The sequence below is a fragment of the Ursus maritimus genome, unplaced genomic scaffold (genome assembly GCF_017311325.1).
Source record: "Ursus maritimus isolate PB19 unplaced genomic scaffold, ASM1731132v1 scaffold_11, whole genome shotgun sequence".
Classification (NCBI taxonomy): Eukaryota; Metazoa; Chordata; class Mammalia; order Carnivora; family Ursidae; genus Ursus; species Ursus maritimus.
The window spans coordinates 52161483-52180833 of NW_024423453.1; the positions used below are offsets into that span (position 1 = coordinate 52161483).

Consider the following 19351-nt stretch of genomic DNA (forward strand, 5'->3'; position numbering starts at 1 on the left):
AGAGCGGGTCAGAACAGTTTTCTTTTACCCACATCGCCCCTTCACCAAGGTGGTACAGCACAGGGCCAAGAGAGAGCTTCCTCAGCCTGCAATTCTTTTAGTGCAGAAAAGGGAGAGTGTATGAGTGAGCACCCAGGGACACAGTTCTAACTGCATGGTGGACTCCCATCAAAAAGCCTGCCCACTAGCTGCTGGGAAAGCCCCCCTTTCAGATCCTCTCAACAGATCGTTGGGCACCCCCATCCCCTGTGTGCTGTGCCCTCCCACCCCCACTGTGTGGCCAGTTTCCTGTTGTGCTTTTGTAGGAAGCGGCAAGAGTGAGCTTTGGAAGGTGACAAATAAGCACATGCAGCAGGCCCAAGTCTGTGGGCCAGGAAGAGGCCACAAACTTCAGCTGTAGCACCACCTTAGAGAAAACAGAAGAGAGGCTGTGAGCACTCAGCTTGGTGTGTTGTAGGATGAAGACGGGCATACAAGCTTAAGATTTCTTCCACAAAAGGGAATAAGCTTAGAGCAGATGTATCCAAGGAAGGTCTAAGAAATCCTCAGAATCTCTAGCAGGGCTGAAGGCAGGTATTACTCCCCTGAAGACAGTAAAGACTAGAGGAGAGGACTGCCACTTCAAATGCAGAGACAGCAGCACACAACTCCAAAAAACAGGAAAAATCAAGGTAACATGACACCACCAAAAGATCACAGTAATCTTCCCATAACCAAACCCAAAAACATTGAGATTTGTTATTTTCCTGATAAAGAATTCAAAATAGCTCTTTTAAGAAAACTCAGTGAGCTTCAAGAAAACACCAGTAATTCAATGATTCCAGGAAAACAATACATGAATAAAATGAGAAGTTTAACAAAGAGAAATAATAAAAAAAGAACCAAACAAATTTTGGAGCTGAAGAATTCAGTGAATGAAATGAAAAATGCAGTGGAGAAGATCAACAACAAACTTGATCAAGCAGAGGAAAGAATCAGTAAGATTGAAGACAGGAAGTTTAAAACTATCCAGTCTGAGGAGAGCAAGGAAAAAAAGAATGAAAAGGAGCTGCATGTTCTATGAAATCAGAAGGACCAACTGGTGAATCATTGGAGTTCTAGAAGAAGAAAGGGAGAAGGGGACAAAAAATTTATTTAAAGAAATAAGGGCTGGGGAGCCTGGGTGGCTCAGTGCCTTCCTTTGGTTCAGGTCATGATCTCAGGATCCTGGGATCGAGCCCTGCATTGGGCTCCTTGCTCATCGGGGAGTCTGCTTCTGCCTTTCCCTCTGCCGCTCCACCTGTTCGTCCTCTCTCTGTGTCTCTCAAATAAATAAATAAAATCTTAGGGGGGAAAAAAAGAAGGGCTGAGAACTACCTAAATCTGGGTGAAGATTTGGATATCTAAGTTCACGAAGCTTTTATAGGTCACTAAACAAAATCAGCTTAAAGAAATTTACCCCAAAGATACAGACGTAATGAAGAGAAGGGCCATGTGCACCCCAATGTTTATAGCAGCATTGTCCACAATAGCTGAATTGTGGAAGGAGCCAAGATGCCCTTCAACAGATGACTGGATTAAAAAGATGTGGTCCATATATGCAATGGAGTATTACTCAGCCATCAAAAAGAACGATTTCTCAACATTTGCAGCAACATGGACGGCACTGGAGGAGATAATGCTAAGCGAAATAAGTCAAGCAGAGAAAGACAATTATATGGTTTCACTCATTTATGGAACATAAGAAGTAGGAAGATCGGTAGGAGAAGAAAGGGAAGAAGAAAGGGGGGGGTAAACAGAAGGGGGAATGAACCATGAGAGACTATGGACATGCTGAAATGAAAAGACTTGTTAATTATTAGTAACATGAAAACATATGAAAATATGCAACACATTGGTAAAGGCAAGTATATAGTCATATTAAGAATACCCTAGGGGCACCTGAGTGGTTCAGCTGGTTAAGCATCTGACTCTTGGTTTGGGCTCAGGCTTTGATCACAAGGTCGTGAGATTAAGCCCAGTGTTGGGCTCCATGCTCAGTGGGGAGTTTGCTTCCTCCTTCTCCCTCTCCCTTTGCCCCCTCCCCTGCTAATACACACACTCTTGCACACTCTTTCTCTCATAAATAAATAAATAACTTTGATACTATAATATGGCGTTGTGTTAACTCTAGCATAAGATTAATGACAAGAGTATTAAAAATAACTACAGCTATAATGATTTGTTAGTGAATACACTGTATAAAAAGAGGTAGATTTTGACATCAAAAACCATAAACTGTTGGAGGGAGTAAAAGGGTAGAGTTTTTGTATGAGATTAAAGTTAACTTTTTATCAATTTAAAGTAGACTGTTATATCTATAAGAAGTTTTATATGAGTCTCACGGTAACCACAAAACAGAACCGTATAGTATATATACAAAAGATAAAGAGGAGAATAAAGCATACAACTATGGAGAATTACCAATTCACAAAGGAAGGAAGCAAGAGAGGGAGAAAGGAACAAAGGAAATACAAAACAGCTAGCATACAGTGGCAGGATAGATTAAAAAAACAAGACCCCACTATATGGTGCCTGCCAGAGACTCACTTTAGCTTTAAGGACTCAGAGTGAAGGGATGGAAAAAGATATTCCATGCAAGGGGAAACCAGAAGAGAGCAAGTGTAGCTATACTGATATAATACAAAATAGATGTTGAGCCAGAAATGGTAAGTAGAGACAGAGACGGTAATTACATAGTGACAAAAGGTTGAATTCATCAAGAAGATGTAACAATTAAAAATACATATGACCCAACATTGGAGCATCTAAATATATTAAGAAATACTAACAGACTGGGAAGGAGAAATAGTTAACAATAAAATAATAGTAGGAGACTTCAGTATCCACTTTCAACAATGGATAGATCATTTAGACAGAGTGTCAGTGAGGAAAGATTGGACTTCAGACCAAACAGACCTAACAGACACATAGAACATTCCATCCAACAACAGCAGAATACACATTGTTCTCAAGCACACACAGAATGTTCTCCAGGATAGATCATGTGATAAGTCACAAACAAGTCTTAGCAAATTTAAGATTAAAATTGTACTGGCTATCTTTTCTGAGCACAGTGGTATGAAGCTAGAAATCAGTAACAAGAGGAAACTAGAAAATGCACAAATGTGAGGAAATTAAACAACATACTCCTAAACTACCAGTGGGTCAAAGAAGAAATCAAAAGGGAAATAAAAAAAATCTTGAAGCAAACAAACACACCACACCAAAATCTATGGGCTGCTGCAAAAGCAACTCTAAGAGGAAAGTTCACAGTGATAAAGGCCTGTTAAGAAAAAAGATCCAAAATAAACAACCTAATTTTACACCTCAAGTCACTAGAAAAAGAACAAACTAAACCCAGTGCTAGCAGAAGAAAGGAAATTACAAAAGTCAGAGTAGAAATAAATGAAATAGAGACTAGAAAAACAATAGAAAAGGTCCGTAAAACTAAGAGCTGTTTTTTTTGCAAAGTAAAATTGAGAAACCTTTAGCTAGACTAAAAAACTGAGACTGAAGTAAATAAAATCAAATGAAAAAGGAGACATTACAGCTTATACCACAGAAATACAAAGGATCATGAGAGACTAGTAAGAACACTTATATTCTAATATAACCAGAAGAAATGGATACATTTCTAGAAACACACAGTGTACCAACACTGAATCATGAAGAAATAGAAAATCGGAACAGACCAATAGCAAGTAAGGAGATTGAATCGGTAATCAAAAAGCTCCCCAAAAGAAAGGTCCAGGACCATATGGCTTCACTGATGAATTCTATCAAACATTTAAAGAATTAACACTAATCCTCCAATTCTTCCAAAACAGATGATGAGAGAATACTCCCAAACTCATTTTGCAAGGCTGGGGTTAAAACTCTGATACCAAAGCCAGATAAGGACATTACAAGAAAAGAAAATTATAGTCCAATATCGCTGATGAATGTAGATGCAAAAATTCTTATCCAAATATTAGCAAACTGGATTCAGCAGTACATAGAAGAATAATAAATAACACCATGATCAAGTGGGATTTATCCATAGGATTCAAGGATAGTTCAACATCTGCAAATCAGTAAATCTGGTACAGCACGTGAACAGAATGAAAGATAAATATTATGTGATCATCTCAGATGCTGAAAAAGTATTTGACAAAATACAGCATTCTTCCTTCCATGAGACAAACTCTCAACAAATTAGGTATACAAGGAACATACGTGAATATATTAAACCTAAATATAGTAAAGGTCATATTTGACAAACCCATAGCTAACTTCACACTTAGCAGTGAAAAACTGAAAACATTTCTTTAAGATCAGGAACAAGACAAGGATACCCACTCTCACCACTCCTGTTCAACATATTACTAGAAATCCTAGCTGAGCAATCAGGCAAGAGAAAGAAATAAAAGGCATTCAATTGAAAGGGAGAAGTAAAATTGTCTTTGCAGATGATATGATTTCATATATATAGAAAATCCTAAGATTCCACCAAAAAAACCTTAGAACTAATCAACAAATTCAATAAAGTCGCAGGATACAAAATTAACATGCAAACTTGATTTTCTATGCACAAACAGTGAAATATCTGAAAAAACAATCCCATTTATAATAGCATCAAAAACAATAACATACTTCGGAATAAATTTAACCAAGGAGGTAAACAACCTGTACATTGAAAACTACAAGATTCAGGCAAATAAATGGAACAATATCCTGCGTTCATGAATCAGAAGACTTAGTATTGTTAAAATGTCCATACCGCCCAATCCATCTATAGATTCAGTGTAATCCCTATCAAAATTCCAATGGTATTGTTCAACAACTAGAAAAAAAATATAGAAATTTCATGGAATCACAAAAGACTCCAAATAGCCAAAGCAATCCTAATAAAGAAGAACAAAAATGAAGGTATTGCATTTTCTGATTTCAAACTATATTGCAAAACTATAATAATCAAAAGAGGGTGGTGCTGGCATAAAAATTGACAAATAGACCAATGGAACAGAATTGAGAGCTCATAAATAATATATGGTCGGTTAATCAATGACAAAGGAGAAAGAATATACATTGGGGGAAAGGATAGTTTCTTTGATAAATGGTACTGGGAAAACTGGACAGTTACATGCAAAAGAGTGAAACTGGGCCATTATATTATACCATACACAAAAGTAAACTCATAATGGATTAAAGACCTAAATGTAAGGCCAGAAACCATTGAACTCCTAAAAGAAAACCTAAGTAGTATTCTCTTTGACATCAGCTTTCATGCTTTTCTGGATATGTCTCCTTAGGCAAGGGGAAACAAAAGCAAAAGTCTAGAACTACGTCAAACTAAAAACTTTTAAACAGTGAGAAAAACCATAAAACAAAAAAAGAAAAGACAACCTACTGAATGGGAGAAGATATTGACAAATAGTGTATCCTATAAGAGATTAATATCCAGAATATATAAAGAACTCATACAGTTCAACACCAAAAAAACAAAAACAAAACCAAAAAAAGCAACCCAAATAATCCGATTAAGAAATGGACAGAGGACTTGAATAGGCATTTTTCCAAAGAAGGCATACAGGCAGCCAACAGATACATGAAAAAATGCTCAACATCACCAATCATCAGGGAAATGCAAAACAAAACCATAATGAGATACCATCTCACACTAGTCACAATGGCTAGTATCAAAAAGACAAGAAATAAAAGAAGTGTTGGCAAGGACGTAGAGAAAAGGTTTCTTGGGTGCACTGTTGGTGGCCATGTAAGTTGGTGCAGCCACTATGGAAAACAGTATGGAGGTTTCTCAAAAAGTTAAAGATAGAAATATGATCCGTTAATTCCACTGCTGGGTATTTACCTAAAAGAAACCAAAACCTATAATTTGAAAAGATACATGCACCCTTACATTTATTGTGGCATTATTTACAAAAGTCAAGATATGGAGGCAGCCCAAATATCTATCGATGGATGAATGGGTAAAGAACAAGTAGTATATGTGTACAGTGAACGTTAGCTATGGAAAAGAATGAAATCTTGTTATTCACAGTAACGTGAATGGACCTTTTTCAGAGAAAGACAAATACTATATGATTTCACTTATATACAGAATCTAAAAAACAAAACAAACACACAAACCTGGAAAGTCTCTTAAATACAGAAAACAAACTGGTGGTTGTTGGGGTGGGGGAGGAGGAAGGGTAAAATAGTTGAAGGGGATTAAGAGGTACTAACTTACATTTATAAAATAGGTCGCAGGGATAAAAAGTACAGATGAGGAATATAGTCAATAATAATATGATAATGGTATGATGACAGATGGTAACTACACTTACCTTGGTGTGCACTGCATAGTGGATACAATTGTTGAGTCACTGTTATACACCTGAAACTGATATTAACAGTGTCAACTATACTTAAATAAAAAAATAAGAAATAGAAAAATATATTCCAACAGAAAAAAAAATTGTGTCAGTTGGATTTTTGTAAATCCAGATCATTTTATAATGATCCTAGAGCTGCTTATCATTTTGAAAGTCATTTCGTGATGAACCTTTTGTAAAATTAATAGTTACAGGATTTATGTAATGCAGATTTTGAAGTGTTTCTGAAAGGGAAGCCAACTAATCCTATCTGTGGTATGTTGAAACACATCTGAAATGAATTTTTATTTCATCTTAGAAAGCCTTTTTAAAAAAATTACTATTAGAATATAGTTACTTGTGAAGACCTGGAAAATACCTAGGTTTCCTGGCAAATTTTTATTTTAGAACTTAAGGATAATAATACAGTAAGAGCCAAATATTAAATCCTTTCTCTGTACCATACACAGTTCTAGGTGCTTTATAAACTTTTAGTTTGTTTAATCCTCTCAGTGGTCTTATTAGGTAAGGTATTCTTATTATTCCCATTTTATAGACGAGGAAACCAAGGTTTAGAGAAATGATATAATTCACCCAAGGTTTTACAAGCTAGCATATGACAGAGCTGGGATTTGACTCTGTGTGTCTGACTCAAAAGCCCGAACACCACATTTCCTTGTGAACCTCACACTTTATAAATGAGAGCTGAATTCGCAGGGAATGTTATTTTGTGATTCATTTTTTAAAGTTGTGAAGTCATTGATTATATGAATAGTTTTTTCCCCCTTTGGAGGAGTGGGTCTATTTGTGAAATCAAAGAAAGGTTTTTTAAGTATTTTAAGAATTACTAGTTTTACCAGTTTCTGGAAAGGGGCTGAGGGTATAAAACAGTATGGTTTGGTCCCCAGATAAACTATCCCAGAATTCAGCACTACCTATATTATAAATCAATTCTGTTTTTTTAAATGATGGTCATATGTTCAGACTGGCCAGCATTTAAAATTTCTTTGTTTAAAGTTTTCAAATAAAGCAGGTTCCCCTCCTTATTCTATAATGTTTTGGAGTCCTCTAATGTTTTACATAGTACATTCACATGTGCGAATATATTAATACCATGTACTTAATCTGATTTATGTAATCAAAAAGTTTTACAGATTTGAATACCGATAGTCTTATTAGCATATAAGGAATACATGTTTAACTCTGACATACCGCCATGTGAAGCAGAAGTGATTCAGCTGAGTATATGATAAGGCAGCTTTCCTACCTGTGCCTCTACTTTGTTACTCAGGTAGAGAGCACTTCCCCAGGTGAGATTGTTTGGGCTTTGTTCGCTCTTACCTTGAGGAAATGGAGTTGTTTTTCTCATCCTTAGGTTAGATTAAGAAAAGCCTCTTCCTTTTGAAGCAGTTTTGGAGCTGGATAATGGAATATTGGTGTTAATGGATTTTATTTTTAACCTCCAAACAGAGCAGCATTTTGCAGATGTTGTACTTAGTGAAGAATTTCTCAATCTCGGCATTGAACAAGTGTGCAGCTTAATCTCAAGTGACAAACTTACCATTTCCTCAGAAGAGAAGGTAATTAAATTTTTCTTTTCTAGTATATTGTGATGTAGTACTTTTCCTCTCTTTATTTCACTTTGTTTTGTAACTTTGTAATCCTATATGTGTAGTGACAGCCAGTGGTCTTTGATCTGGAAGTTATTAGAAACTCAACTAGTTAACTTGTTGTTTGGGCAAATTACTATTTCTTCACTCCATAGGAAGTTCCCTGAATTGCTAGACATTAGAGTTTTGTACTTGACGCCCACCGCAAGAACTGGCACACATTAAACTGTTTGAAACAAGTCCTTTGGGTGCTGGGTTTCTTTCCACAGCTAGATGCTTATAAAAATTGTGATCTAAATGCAGTATTTCTCAAACCAAAGTAATTTCACTGTCATGAGTTGGAAGAAGTTACTAGGGATAACAGAGTAATAGCTTGTTCTAGACTGAGCATTCTTGACCCTACCCTTCCTTTAGATTGCTCTCCTGCTATACATACCCCACCCCTCCCAGTGCTTCCCTTCTCCCTTCCAGAGTGCTGTGCAGCTGCTTTGTCTGACTGTAGCCTCCCTCCCTCCGCATTTTGAGTTGCCTTTGTCAGCCACCTGCACCTTTTTTTCCCCCTAGAGAGAGAGAAGGAGAGAGAGCACGAGCAGGAGGGGCAGAGAGAGAGGAGAGAAAATCTCAAGCAGACTCTGTGCTGAGGATGAAGCCTGACGTGGGGCTTGATTTCATAACCCTGAGATCATGACCTGAGCTGAAATCAAGGGTTGACCACTCAACCAACTGAGGCACCCAGGCACCCCTTCCCAGCCCCAGCCTTCTCTTCTCCTCTTAGTGGGTTTTATTCTTTGGGTCAGTGTTGTATTCTTTGGGAATCAGGGCACAAAAGCTTGTGAACACACTGAGTTTGGAGAAACGGAAACTTGTTTTTCCTTTGTGTGCTTTTCATTTAAAGTTATATGAAATTTAGCTTTATTCTTCAAAGATACCCATCCTGCCTGGGCATAAAAAGACACATTTACTACTATATTTACCATATGAAAAAGATATGTGAGAAGTGCTTGTTAGATGTGTAATCTTAGCACTTTAGAAATACGGAGAAGAGGAAGACATTACTATTCATATTAACAGACATGTATTGAGTGCCTACTGTGTACCAGATACTGCCACTGTGTCACAGGTACGGAAATATTAACAAAATAGAAATCTTCACTCCATAGCTAGAGGGACAACCAGTGGGGTAAATAAATGATTATGGAATGCTGTAGAGGGTACTGTAGGAGCATTCCATCCTTCCTCGGATGGGGATGGCAGTTCAGCCTGCCTCATATGTAGGAGTATGAGTTTGCTGGGAAAGTCTGGATGGGTGGGAATAGGAAGGGCACTCCAGGTCGAGGTAGAATACATAAACACAAAAAAGGTGTGAAAGAATAATTGCATTAATTTGGTTCTATATGGTTAGAGTTTCGAATATGTTTGGCAGAGCGGGAGGAGGGAAGACGAGAAGATGGCATAAAATACCTTCTCAGCCGTATTAAAGAACCTTGACTCCATCTTTGTGATGAAGAGCCTTTACTTTAAGTGGTAGGAGAATGTCATGATAATACCTACGTAATAGAAGTGTCATGGAAGCTGTTCTGATTTTCTGCTGCTGCATAACAAGCCACCCAAAGTGTAGCGACACAAAACAATAACCATTTTATTATACTCAGAATTCTGTGGGCAGAATTCATTCAGGGCATATTGGGACAGCTTACCTCTGCTCTGTACTGTCTGGGGCTTCCTCTGGCTTGGCTTGAATGTGTGGAGATACCAGCATGATACCAGATGAGTCGTACTGGAGCTTCAGTCCGTCTGCACGTGGTGTCGTATGTCTCCAGAATATCCACGGTGGCTCCTTCATTCGCTTGTCTGGCTCTTGGGCTGGGGTTTGGTTAGTATCTCCCTCCACCTCTGTCCTCTTTCCTCTGGCCCCTCCCTGCCCTCCTTCTGTGTGGCTAGTTTGAGTTCCTCATAGCATGGTGATCTCAAGTAATCAGACTTCTTGCATGACATCTTTCTTCCCCCCAGTGAGCATTTCGAGAGACCCAAGTGAAAACTGAAAGGCTTCTTACCACCCAGCTTCAGAGGTCCTGCAGCATTGCTTCTGCTGGGTTTTTTTGTTTTTTGTTTTTTGGTTACACAGGGCCAACTTAGATTCCCTGTGGCAGGTTCCTACATAAGGTGTGGATACTCAGAGATGTGGTTTATTAGAGAACCATTTTGGAGGCCAGCTGTCACAGTGGTCGTGTGCTGAATGAACCAAAAGTGGGCTGAGGGTCAGATAGGAGGATGTTGAAGTCATACCGGTGGGCAATAGGATCTGATGTAGGATGGTTGAAACAGGTGAAGAGAGAGCAGAGCTGAGAAATAGTACATAGAATTGACAGGATTCTCTTTATTTGTAGCACCCAGCACATAGAGGTACTTGTTAGGAACTTGTTGACAGAATGAATTAAAGAGGCATGTTAATTATAATGTCAATTATTTTTAGTTTCTTCCTCTATTCCTTCATCAACAGAAGTATTTTTTGTTTCCAATAATCCACACCTATCTTTAGGCATTTTCTATAGCCTTTAAAAATTATTAGATTATATATTCATCAGCCTGGAAGGAAATTATATAGTCAAATACCGTCTTCATATTAGCTTATTAGCTTTTTCACAGGTATATGTTGTTAAGTTGTAATGCCCTTATTATTTCATTTTTTAAGAAAATTTTAAAATATTAGGTTTTAATATATTCCATTATGAGAAAAGAGAGTCCATCTATTTTGCAGACCCTTGATTTAGAAGTGTATGGTTAACATTTATTTGTAAACCTAAAGAAAAAGCCAAAAATAGTTATTTATAGTGGTACATGATTTTCATTCTACAGTGTCACTTTGCTTTATTATTTTGGGTGCTTTGTTCCAAAGAGACTTGAGATTTAAATCTAGGTAAGTAGAACCAAATTCAAATTAGGAAGGTTATCAACAGTAAATTAGATCATGTATCATCAGATTATCACGGCTACCACTTAAGTTCAAGAAGATTAGATAATGTATTTAGAGAAATGCTTAGTAAACACCAAATGAAAAATACTTAATACATAAAAGTACTAAAGGTACTTACTAAATTAAAAGTAGAAGTACCATATGATTCAGCAATTCCACTTCTGGGTATATCCAAAGGAAATGAAAACAGAATCTTGAAGAGACATCTACACTGCCATGTGCCTTGGTTTATTGCAGCATTATTCACAATAGCCAAAATTTAGAAACAACCTAGTGTCCATTAGTGGACGAATGGATAAAGAAGATAGCGCGCGCACACACACACACACACACACACACACACACACACTGGAATATTATTCGACCATGAGAGGGAGGAAATACTGCCATTTGTGACAACATGTGTGGACCTTGAGGGCTAAGTGAAATAAGTCAGAGAAAGACAAATGCCATATAATATCACTTATATTTGGAATCTAAATAAACTGAACTCATAGAAACAAAGTACAGTAGTGGTCACATGGGGTTGGGATGGGAGAAATGAGGAGATGTTCGTGAAAGGGTACAAACTTCTGGTTATAAGATGAGTAAGTTCTGGGGAATGTAGAGTATGGTGATTATAATTAACAAAACTGTATTATGTACTTGAAAGTGGCTAAGAGAGTAGATCTTAAGTGTTCTCACCACAAAAAAGAAGTGGTAGTTATGTGACATGATGAAGGTATTAGCTAAAGCTGTGATGGTCATCATTTTGCAATGTATAAATATATCAAATGAACATCTTAAACTTACACAGTGTTATCTGTCAATTATACGTCAATGAAGCTGGAAGAAAGTAAAGTACTTACTAAATACCAAATTAAAAGACAGAAATAGCACAGGTCAGGATTTTGAAAAATTTGAGCTATGTATTAAACTTGGAGGTCTTAGCAAGAACTGTGAATACAATGTAATCTCATCATACTTCGTTCAGATGCCTCGGTACATAACTCATTACGTATTTTTCTTTTCCCCATATTTTCTGCCAGGTATTTGAAGCAGTAATAGCTTGGGTAAACCATGACAAGGATGTAAGGCAAGAATTTATGGCTCGGCTGATGGAACATGTGCGGTTACCTTTGCTTCCTCGGGAATATTTAGTTCAGGTAAAAGCATATGCAAAGCACGTGACTACACCTAGCACTTTGCCGCTGGGCTGACAGCATGTAGATCCCTGTTACGCAGTGGTAAGACCTGCAGAGTACAGATCACAGGGCACAGGACGGAGGAGGACAGTAAAGGCACCTGCAGTGCTTGGGAGCTGCTCCTTCTTCAGTTACTCCCCATTCGTAGAAATTTGCTTCCCCCTATGATCGATGTGGGCGAGCAAATACTCGTGCTTATCCAGGCAGTGTTTATGGTCATTTACATGTAAATAAATGCACCTGTGCCTCTGTGTTCCTGCTCTGCATCTTCTTTGCTTATCCTGCTGATAGCTTCTTCTGGTTGCCCTACAGAAATGCAATTTTGACATTCGACCCAAATACTGTTTAATTCTACTTCATAGTAAAACAGTGGCATGCATTTGGTTTCTGTCTTTATTTCTAATCTGAAGAGAACCAGGTTATTTGAATTAAGTAGAAATAAATGGATTTTAGGAGTCTGTGAACAATTTTGAATTAATTTTTTTATTATTGGCATCCTACTAGGAACATTTCAACATTTTTATAATTGAAACCATTTAAGGAAGCATTCTTTATTAAAAGATACAATCTGAGCATTTTAGATTTCTTGAAGCCTCATTATTTGTTATGATCTGTGTAATCATTGGCTCTCCACTATTCAGAAAATGAGCAGAAAAATCTGTCCTGGGTTTGACATCAGGAATAGTAGGGACAAGATTTATTTGTGGTGTAGGCATGTTGTTATAAAGTATTTTGAATCCCTCTTTTGGCTATTTTATTTGCCTTTTGATATTTGAAAAGTGTCTTTATGAGTATTGCCTACTCCACCCAAATTTTTTTCTTACTCTTTGGCTTGATGTTTAAAGATAAGAGATAGGTGAATATACCCAGAAAAGAAAGAGAGAAATAGGTGAATGTAGTATTATCTAAATATTATTCTATAGCTGGTGTTGAGGTATATAATTTTGATTCCAGTCTTCTCTTTATTACTTACATATGTTTTTCTCTACAGACAAGATACTTGGGCATTTTTTGGCTTCATTTATTTGTCTCGTAGTGATATTTATAAAGTTTCCTTTGTAAGGAAAAGACTAAACCAGAGAGGATAGTTACTACTTTTTCCCCCCTCTTCTTTACTTCTCTTTCTTTGCCAGTTTTATGATGAAATAGTGGTCCCGTCATGGGTATCTTGTTTCTTCTTACAGAGGGTTGAAGAGGAAGCATTGGTCAAGAATAGCAGTGCTTGCAAAGATTACCTCATTGAAGCTATGAAGTATCATTTGCTACCAACAGAGCAGCGTATATTAATGAAGAGTGTCCGGACCCGACTGAGGACACCTATGAACCTTCCCAAAGTAGGATCTATTGTTCACACTTGTTATTACTTCATCTGAAAGGCCCATAGTGAGGCTGTTAATATTTTTACTCATCTGAATTTCCATGTGCCTGAGAATTCATTGTAGTGTATATAATTCAACTTCTCTACTGGGTTTGTGTGTGGAGGGTGGGGATTGTTTGGTTCATTTAATCTTTGTAAACTGCATAATGTCACTGTTCTGGAACAGAAAGCAACTGGTTTTTGTCCCTTCTGAGTTTTATTCGCTTTAGTTATAGTAGAAAGGAAAATCAGAGTAGGTAGAAAGATTTGTCTGTAAGCTATGTGTTTAGGTAATGACTGAAAACCGAGCAGTGTCACAGAATTACATATTGGAGTTAAGGCTGATGAACAGCTTGTTCGGTCCATTTGCTTCCTCTTCCCTGTGTTATACTGTCTGACGTTTCACTCACGCTTCATCTGTAGCCATTTCAGTGTAGGTCTCCCCTCTGTTGTCCCGGATCGCCATCATATTCTTCTACCTTTATCTTTTTAGTTGAAGCCATTTATGTTTTAAAAACCCCACATTTCTGTCTCTGTTTGCAATTTCTTGTGCTCTTTTTCCATCTTCATGGTACTAGAAAAACACTTTATGCATCATTTTATGTATGGTCTAATCAGAATGATCCATAATATAATGCTTTTATTTATGTATTTGTCATTAGCTCTTGTATGCGTGTGGGGCAATGATGGATTAAGAAATAAGAATTAATCTGTTACCCATTGTTTTCTTACATCATCTTTAGTTACCACTCTATCCTTTCCATTAAATTATGTCTTTTAAATTCTTTCACTTAATGCTTTTACTTAGTGTTTTTTTCAAGTTTTACTTTTGGAGTATACATTTTTAATTTCTTCAAATCTATATTGGTATTGTTTTTATGTTCTGCCCAGTGTTAATACCAGTTCTCAATTTAGAACCAACTGTGTATTTTGCAAGTATGCCGTTTACTCCTTTTTCTAGATCATTAGTAAATATTTTAATTTAGAATGGACCTCAGCACTCTTCCTGGTGACACCTTGCTAGAAATAACCACTCACTATGTTAGTCCATTTGTAGAAAATTTCAGCCCATAGGATTATGTTTATTATCTAAGCCAAAAATAAGTAATTTGGCCTGTAACATCCAGTGAGATTCAGGATCAAATAGATTCAAATTTGGCACGACTTTAAAAAACAAAAACAAAAACATCCCTTTGCGTGTTGAACTCATCATTTTGTCATCTCCTAGAGGTTCTGATGCTTTTCTCAAAATATTCTAAATTTTTACTCAGAATTATTATCTCTTAAAAGGTATTTACAAGGCATTCACTTCCTACCCTGTTTTGAAAATTGGTATTTGCCGTTTTTAAATTTTCTGATCTCTCCTCAGTTCTCCAAGATTTTTCAAAAATAATTGTAAGTGGCTCAGTAAGTACATTAGCTAGTTCCCTTAACACTTTAGTATGCATGCCATCTGGGTCTGCTGATTTTATAAATGTTTACATTTTCCAAATACCCTTTTACCTGCTTTTATAAATAGCCATCTTTATAAGTCCACATCACTTCATATTTGTCCATATTATTTGGTGTCAGTTTTTGTTCTTAAAAAAAAAAGATTTATAAAAAGTGTTCATAATCTTAGCCCATTTAAATTACCATTTCTTTTTATGCTAGTTTTTTCAGCATCCTTCTAAGTAGTTTATCTTTAATACTTTTTTAAACATTCCATATTTGTAAAAGTTCTCTTCTTGTATATTCCGTCTTCTGGCATCTTTAGCTTTGCTGTCTTTAACTATGCTGCAGTGACCTTTAGAGTGAAAACTAACTCTTCCAATTTCTGGAATAAACATGTCACTCTTGGAAACTTTCTGAAGAGTTCTTGGTAAAATCCTATCAAGTATTTTATTTTCTCTTTTGTAGAGTTGTGATCATCTGTTCAGTTATATTGTTTCTGGGCTTTTCTGCTTGTGGCTTTGGAGTGGCCCTTCCAACTCTATACTTCTGGATTTCTCAATTCTTTAGCTTTTATTTTGTGATGGGTATACTATCCGTGAAGGTCATTTATTCTGCTCTCTCAGGTGGCTGGGGAGGAGGGGAGCAGACATGGCAGGTGGCAGTGAGCTCCATGTCGCTTTGACTTTGCATTTGCATGATGCCTTCTCAAAATTTATTTATCTACACATATTTTTGAGAAGATGCTTGTATTGGATGCTCTTTCAGCAACACTGTTTGTCATTTTAGAGTGGTTATATTCAAGATTAATTCTGGGTAGGTAGGTAAAAATGAAGCAAAGATTAATTTCTCATTCTTACATATTTCATAATAATGATGCATTTTATCATGGTAATGATAAGTCAAATCTGACAAAATGTGGTAGTAGTGCTAAGGAAACTTTTGTAATATTCAGTAATATTTCTACCATGACAGTGACTTATAGTACTTTTTATATTAGGCTCTGATTCCGTGGACTCCTACAGATTTGTATGAATGATTCTTTTTATATCTCAGACATTAGTTTTTCATCTGCAATAAACAATATTGGGATTGCGTAAGGCACGCTTGGATTTATACATCATAATGAGAAACTGTGTTTGCTACTGTACTTTGTTGCTTTTTCACTTTGGAATCTGTATTTTTACAAACACTATCATATTATTTCTGTGTAGGTATTTTTCTCTATTCAGGGTATCTCTTGAGATTTCCAATTGGAAAATTATGAAATTTGATTTTTCAGGAGGCATTTTCTAACTAATATTTAATAGGTGAAGAAAACAAAAAAACGAAGTTTAATCCACATTTTAGGATGGTTGCTTGAATTTGTTTAACTCCCTACCCCTTGCCTTCCTTAAATATGTCACATTTAACTTTTCCACGCAAAAAAATGTTCCCAGTTTTCTATTCTCTTACATTAGCATAATTAGTTTGGTGTTTTTCAAATGAGATCAGATGCCTGTTACAAATAACTTGGGGTGTCAGAGTCATGGTCACTTCTCTTGATGGTTAGTAGCACAGTGGTTTTTAATGCAGTCTCTTGATCTCATACAAACATCCCTGCTCTCTTGTGTTCCCATTATCCATTCTTTGTCCCTGTTCCGATTCCTGGAGTCCCAGATCCTCACCTCATTCTCCTGTTCTTGGGTGAGTACAGGACAGTTAATACTGCTGTTCTCTGTATTCAGTAGTGCATTTTCCCTTCCATCTTCATTGTGATGTGCAGAAGGGAACTACTGCACGGAAAGCATGAGATTCAAAGTTTGAGAATCATGAAATCTAATAAACCAGATTGTTTCTCAAGGATTCGAAAAGTATTCCCTTCGGAGATTTGTACTTTAAGTGATATTCAGAGATGTTAACCAAGCCTCTTTTAACTATTGTCTGTCAGGCAGGGTTTAGAAGTTTAAATGCTAATCAGTCTTACAGAAATAGCTGGATATGGTGTTGATCTTTCTGTCTATTCTACCTTGCCTTTCTTCTCCCCCCTCTTTCCCCCTTGGGTGAAAGTGGGGAGAGTATTGCAGATTTTCTTAATTCTTCCTTTTATGACACATCTGAAAAAAAATCATGTAATTGGTCTGTGCTCAGTCTTCTTTTTTAAGACCTATAAAATTCCTTCTACTCTCCAGTTAATAAATTACTAAAAGAGGCTTCTTTTTGGAAACTTGGGATGTACTCTGATTCAGGAATCATGTTTTCTCTGTACCCATCTTTCTGTAGTTCTAAGTACAGGTAGGTCATTGCTTCGTTAAGGTTGCAAACCTCCCCTTTTTGTATGTATGAGTCGTTCCATCTTCTTTTGTTTTGATTTTTTATTTCCTTTGAACATCTGTTTTCTCCTGTCATCACATCATCTTTCCCCCAAGGTCCTTGCCATTCTTTGAAGTTTTCCATAGGTGATATCATTAACTTTTATGTTCTTCCAATTTGATGGCTGTGTTTTCAGTGTTGCCAAAGAATGCCCCTTTGTACTCAGTAAAAGACAAACCCAGTGACAGCTAAATTCCATCTGTCTCTCAAGGTTCCACCCCCTCCAGGAAGCTTTCACTAAATTATGGCAACATTCCATTTTCTGATCAGCATTAGCGATTAATGTCTATACTAATCATATACCTTTTTGGTCATACATAATTGTATATTGTTCTTGAATTACTTCATGGGTCTTGTCTCCTTAGTGAGATCTATAAGCTCTTGGGAGGTAGAGACCATGTCTTATATTTCTTATGTGTATGACACCTAGCACAGTTCTGGACAAATACAGATGATAGGCATTTAGTAAATAGTTGGATTGAGTTGAATTGAAGAAATTTCTAGACCTTATTTATTCTTAGCACTAGCCTATTGTACATTCATTCATTATGATTTCTAGTTACCTCCATTATCTGTCCTTTAGGTTGGTATATTTGTGTGGCATCAAAGGAGGTCTCTACTTGAGATCTAGGAATGTGTGCTCTCTTGTGAACTCCAATTCAATTACTTCCCCTTTTTCAATAGTTTTTTTTTTCTCCTTTTTCCATGTTTCTTTTAATACCTTACTGTCCTTTTCATTTCACCTACCCACTAACATAAATTTCTTTTCTCCTGGATTGTGGAGACCTAATCCCTGGTCATTACAAAGCCAGGGTCTAGTTTATAGCAAGCCCTATGACCTATTGCAGCCTTGCCAGTGCTGACTGCCTGCTGTTTTTTGGCTTTAATACTGCTTTTGCTTGAAGGATCAGAAACTTATTCTAGTTTCTGAAATCCTTATTTTTGACTAAATGTGCTAGATAATAGAATTGTAGTTCTAACATGTGCCCCCTTTGTTGATGTTTATTAAATGTTGATTAGGTGGTTGTTTTTCCCCAGCTCACCCTACCATCTTCATCCTAACACTCTCTACATCAGTGTCTTTGTAAGACATTTTAAATCCCTCCATATGCAATAGTTGTTTTATTCATCTGCTTACATTTCTGCCCTTCCAGTTGATGGTGGTAGTTGGGGGCCAAGCACCAAAGGCTATCCGAAGTGTGGAATGCTATGATTTTAAAGAAGAGCGATGGCACCAAGTAGCAGAATTACCTTCCAGGAGATGCAGGGCAGGTAAGCATGATGCGTTATGGTCATTTCTCTTTGCTGAGTCATTGGGAGCTTCCCTTTCAGGTCTCATTTTATTAATTAGAAGAATCTTTACTAGAAAAGCTTTGATTAAAATAGATGTGTCATTAATGCCCCAAGACATTGTTGGGGATAGCCACTCGGTCTTCATCTTTACCTATCTTTCTGATTCTCTAGTATAAGGTGGCATAGCTAGCAACTTGCTGGATATTTTCCTGGTTACCTTTACTGAAATGCTGAGAAATAATTCTTTGGGTTGGGACCCTTCATTCTAAGAGATTCCTGACTTTGCTGTAATCCAGTTAGTTGCCTTCCTCCAGGCACGCATTTTATAAACTTACCGAAATTGACCTTATTTAGCCAAAACTGCAAGCAGAAAGACAGTTGTAAACCCTGAGGGTTCTTCCTGGGACTCAAAGTTGGGTCCATAATTCATAGCTCATAGCAAAATGGAAGGTAGTACTTCAGCAGTGTTATCTTGGTGATTGTTACATATCAGCAGAGTTACCTCATTCTTTAAGAGTTGTTTAATATTTGGGGGGGGGTCTGGATGTAGTATAGTTTTTGCTAATTTTTAATTGAACATTACAATTGTTTTTAATCTTACGTTAAAAACAGTGCTACAGTGAATCCCTTACACATACGTCATTAGGTACATGTGCTGACATATTTTAGTGGGGTGAAACTCTAGAACTTAGTTACTGATTCAAAGGGTATCCTAAGAGGAAACACCAATTATTACTACCACTAATAGTAAAATATGAAGGTGCTCATTTCCCTAC

General features: G+C 36.9%; 1 protein-coding gene across 2 annotated transcripts in view; it reads left to right on the forward strand.

Annotated features, from left to right (window-relative positions):
* Positions 1–19351, forward strand: part of KLHL2 (kelch like family member 2) — a 96401-nt gene that overhangs the window by 64652 nt on the left and 12398 nt on the right. For both annotated transcript variants that reach the window (XM_040626418.1, XM_040626419.1), the window contains 4 exons: positions 7845–7954; positions 11987–12103; positions 13327–13476; positions 18437–18554. In XM_040626418.1, the coding sequence (XP_040482352.1) occupies positions 7845–7954; positions 11987–12103; positions 13327–13476; positions 18437–18554 (495 nt within the window). The remainder of the gene's footprint in view (positions 1–7844; positions 7955–11986; positions 12104–13326; positions 13477–18436; positions 18555–19351) is intronic.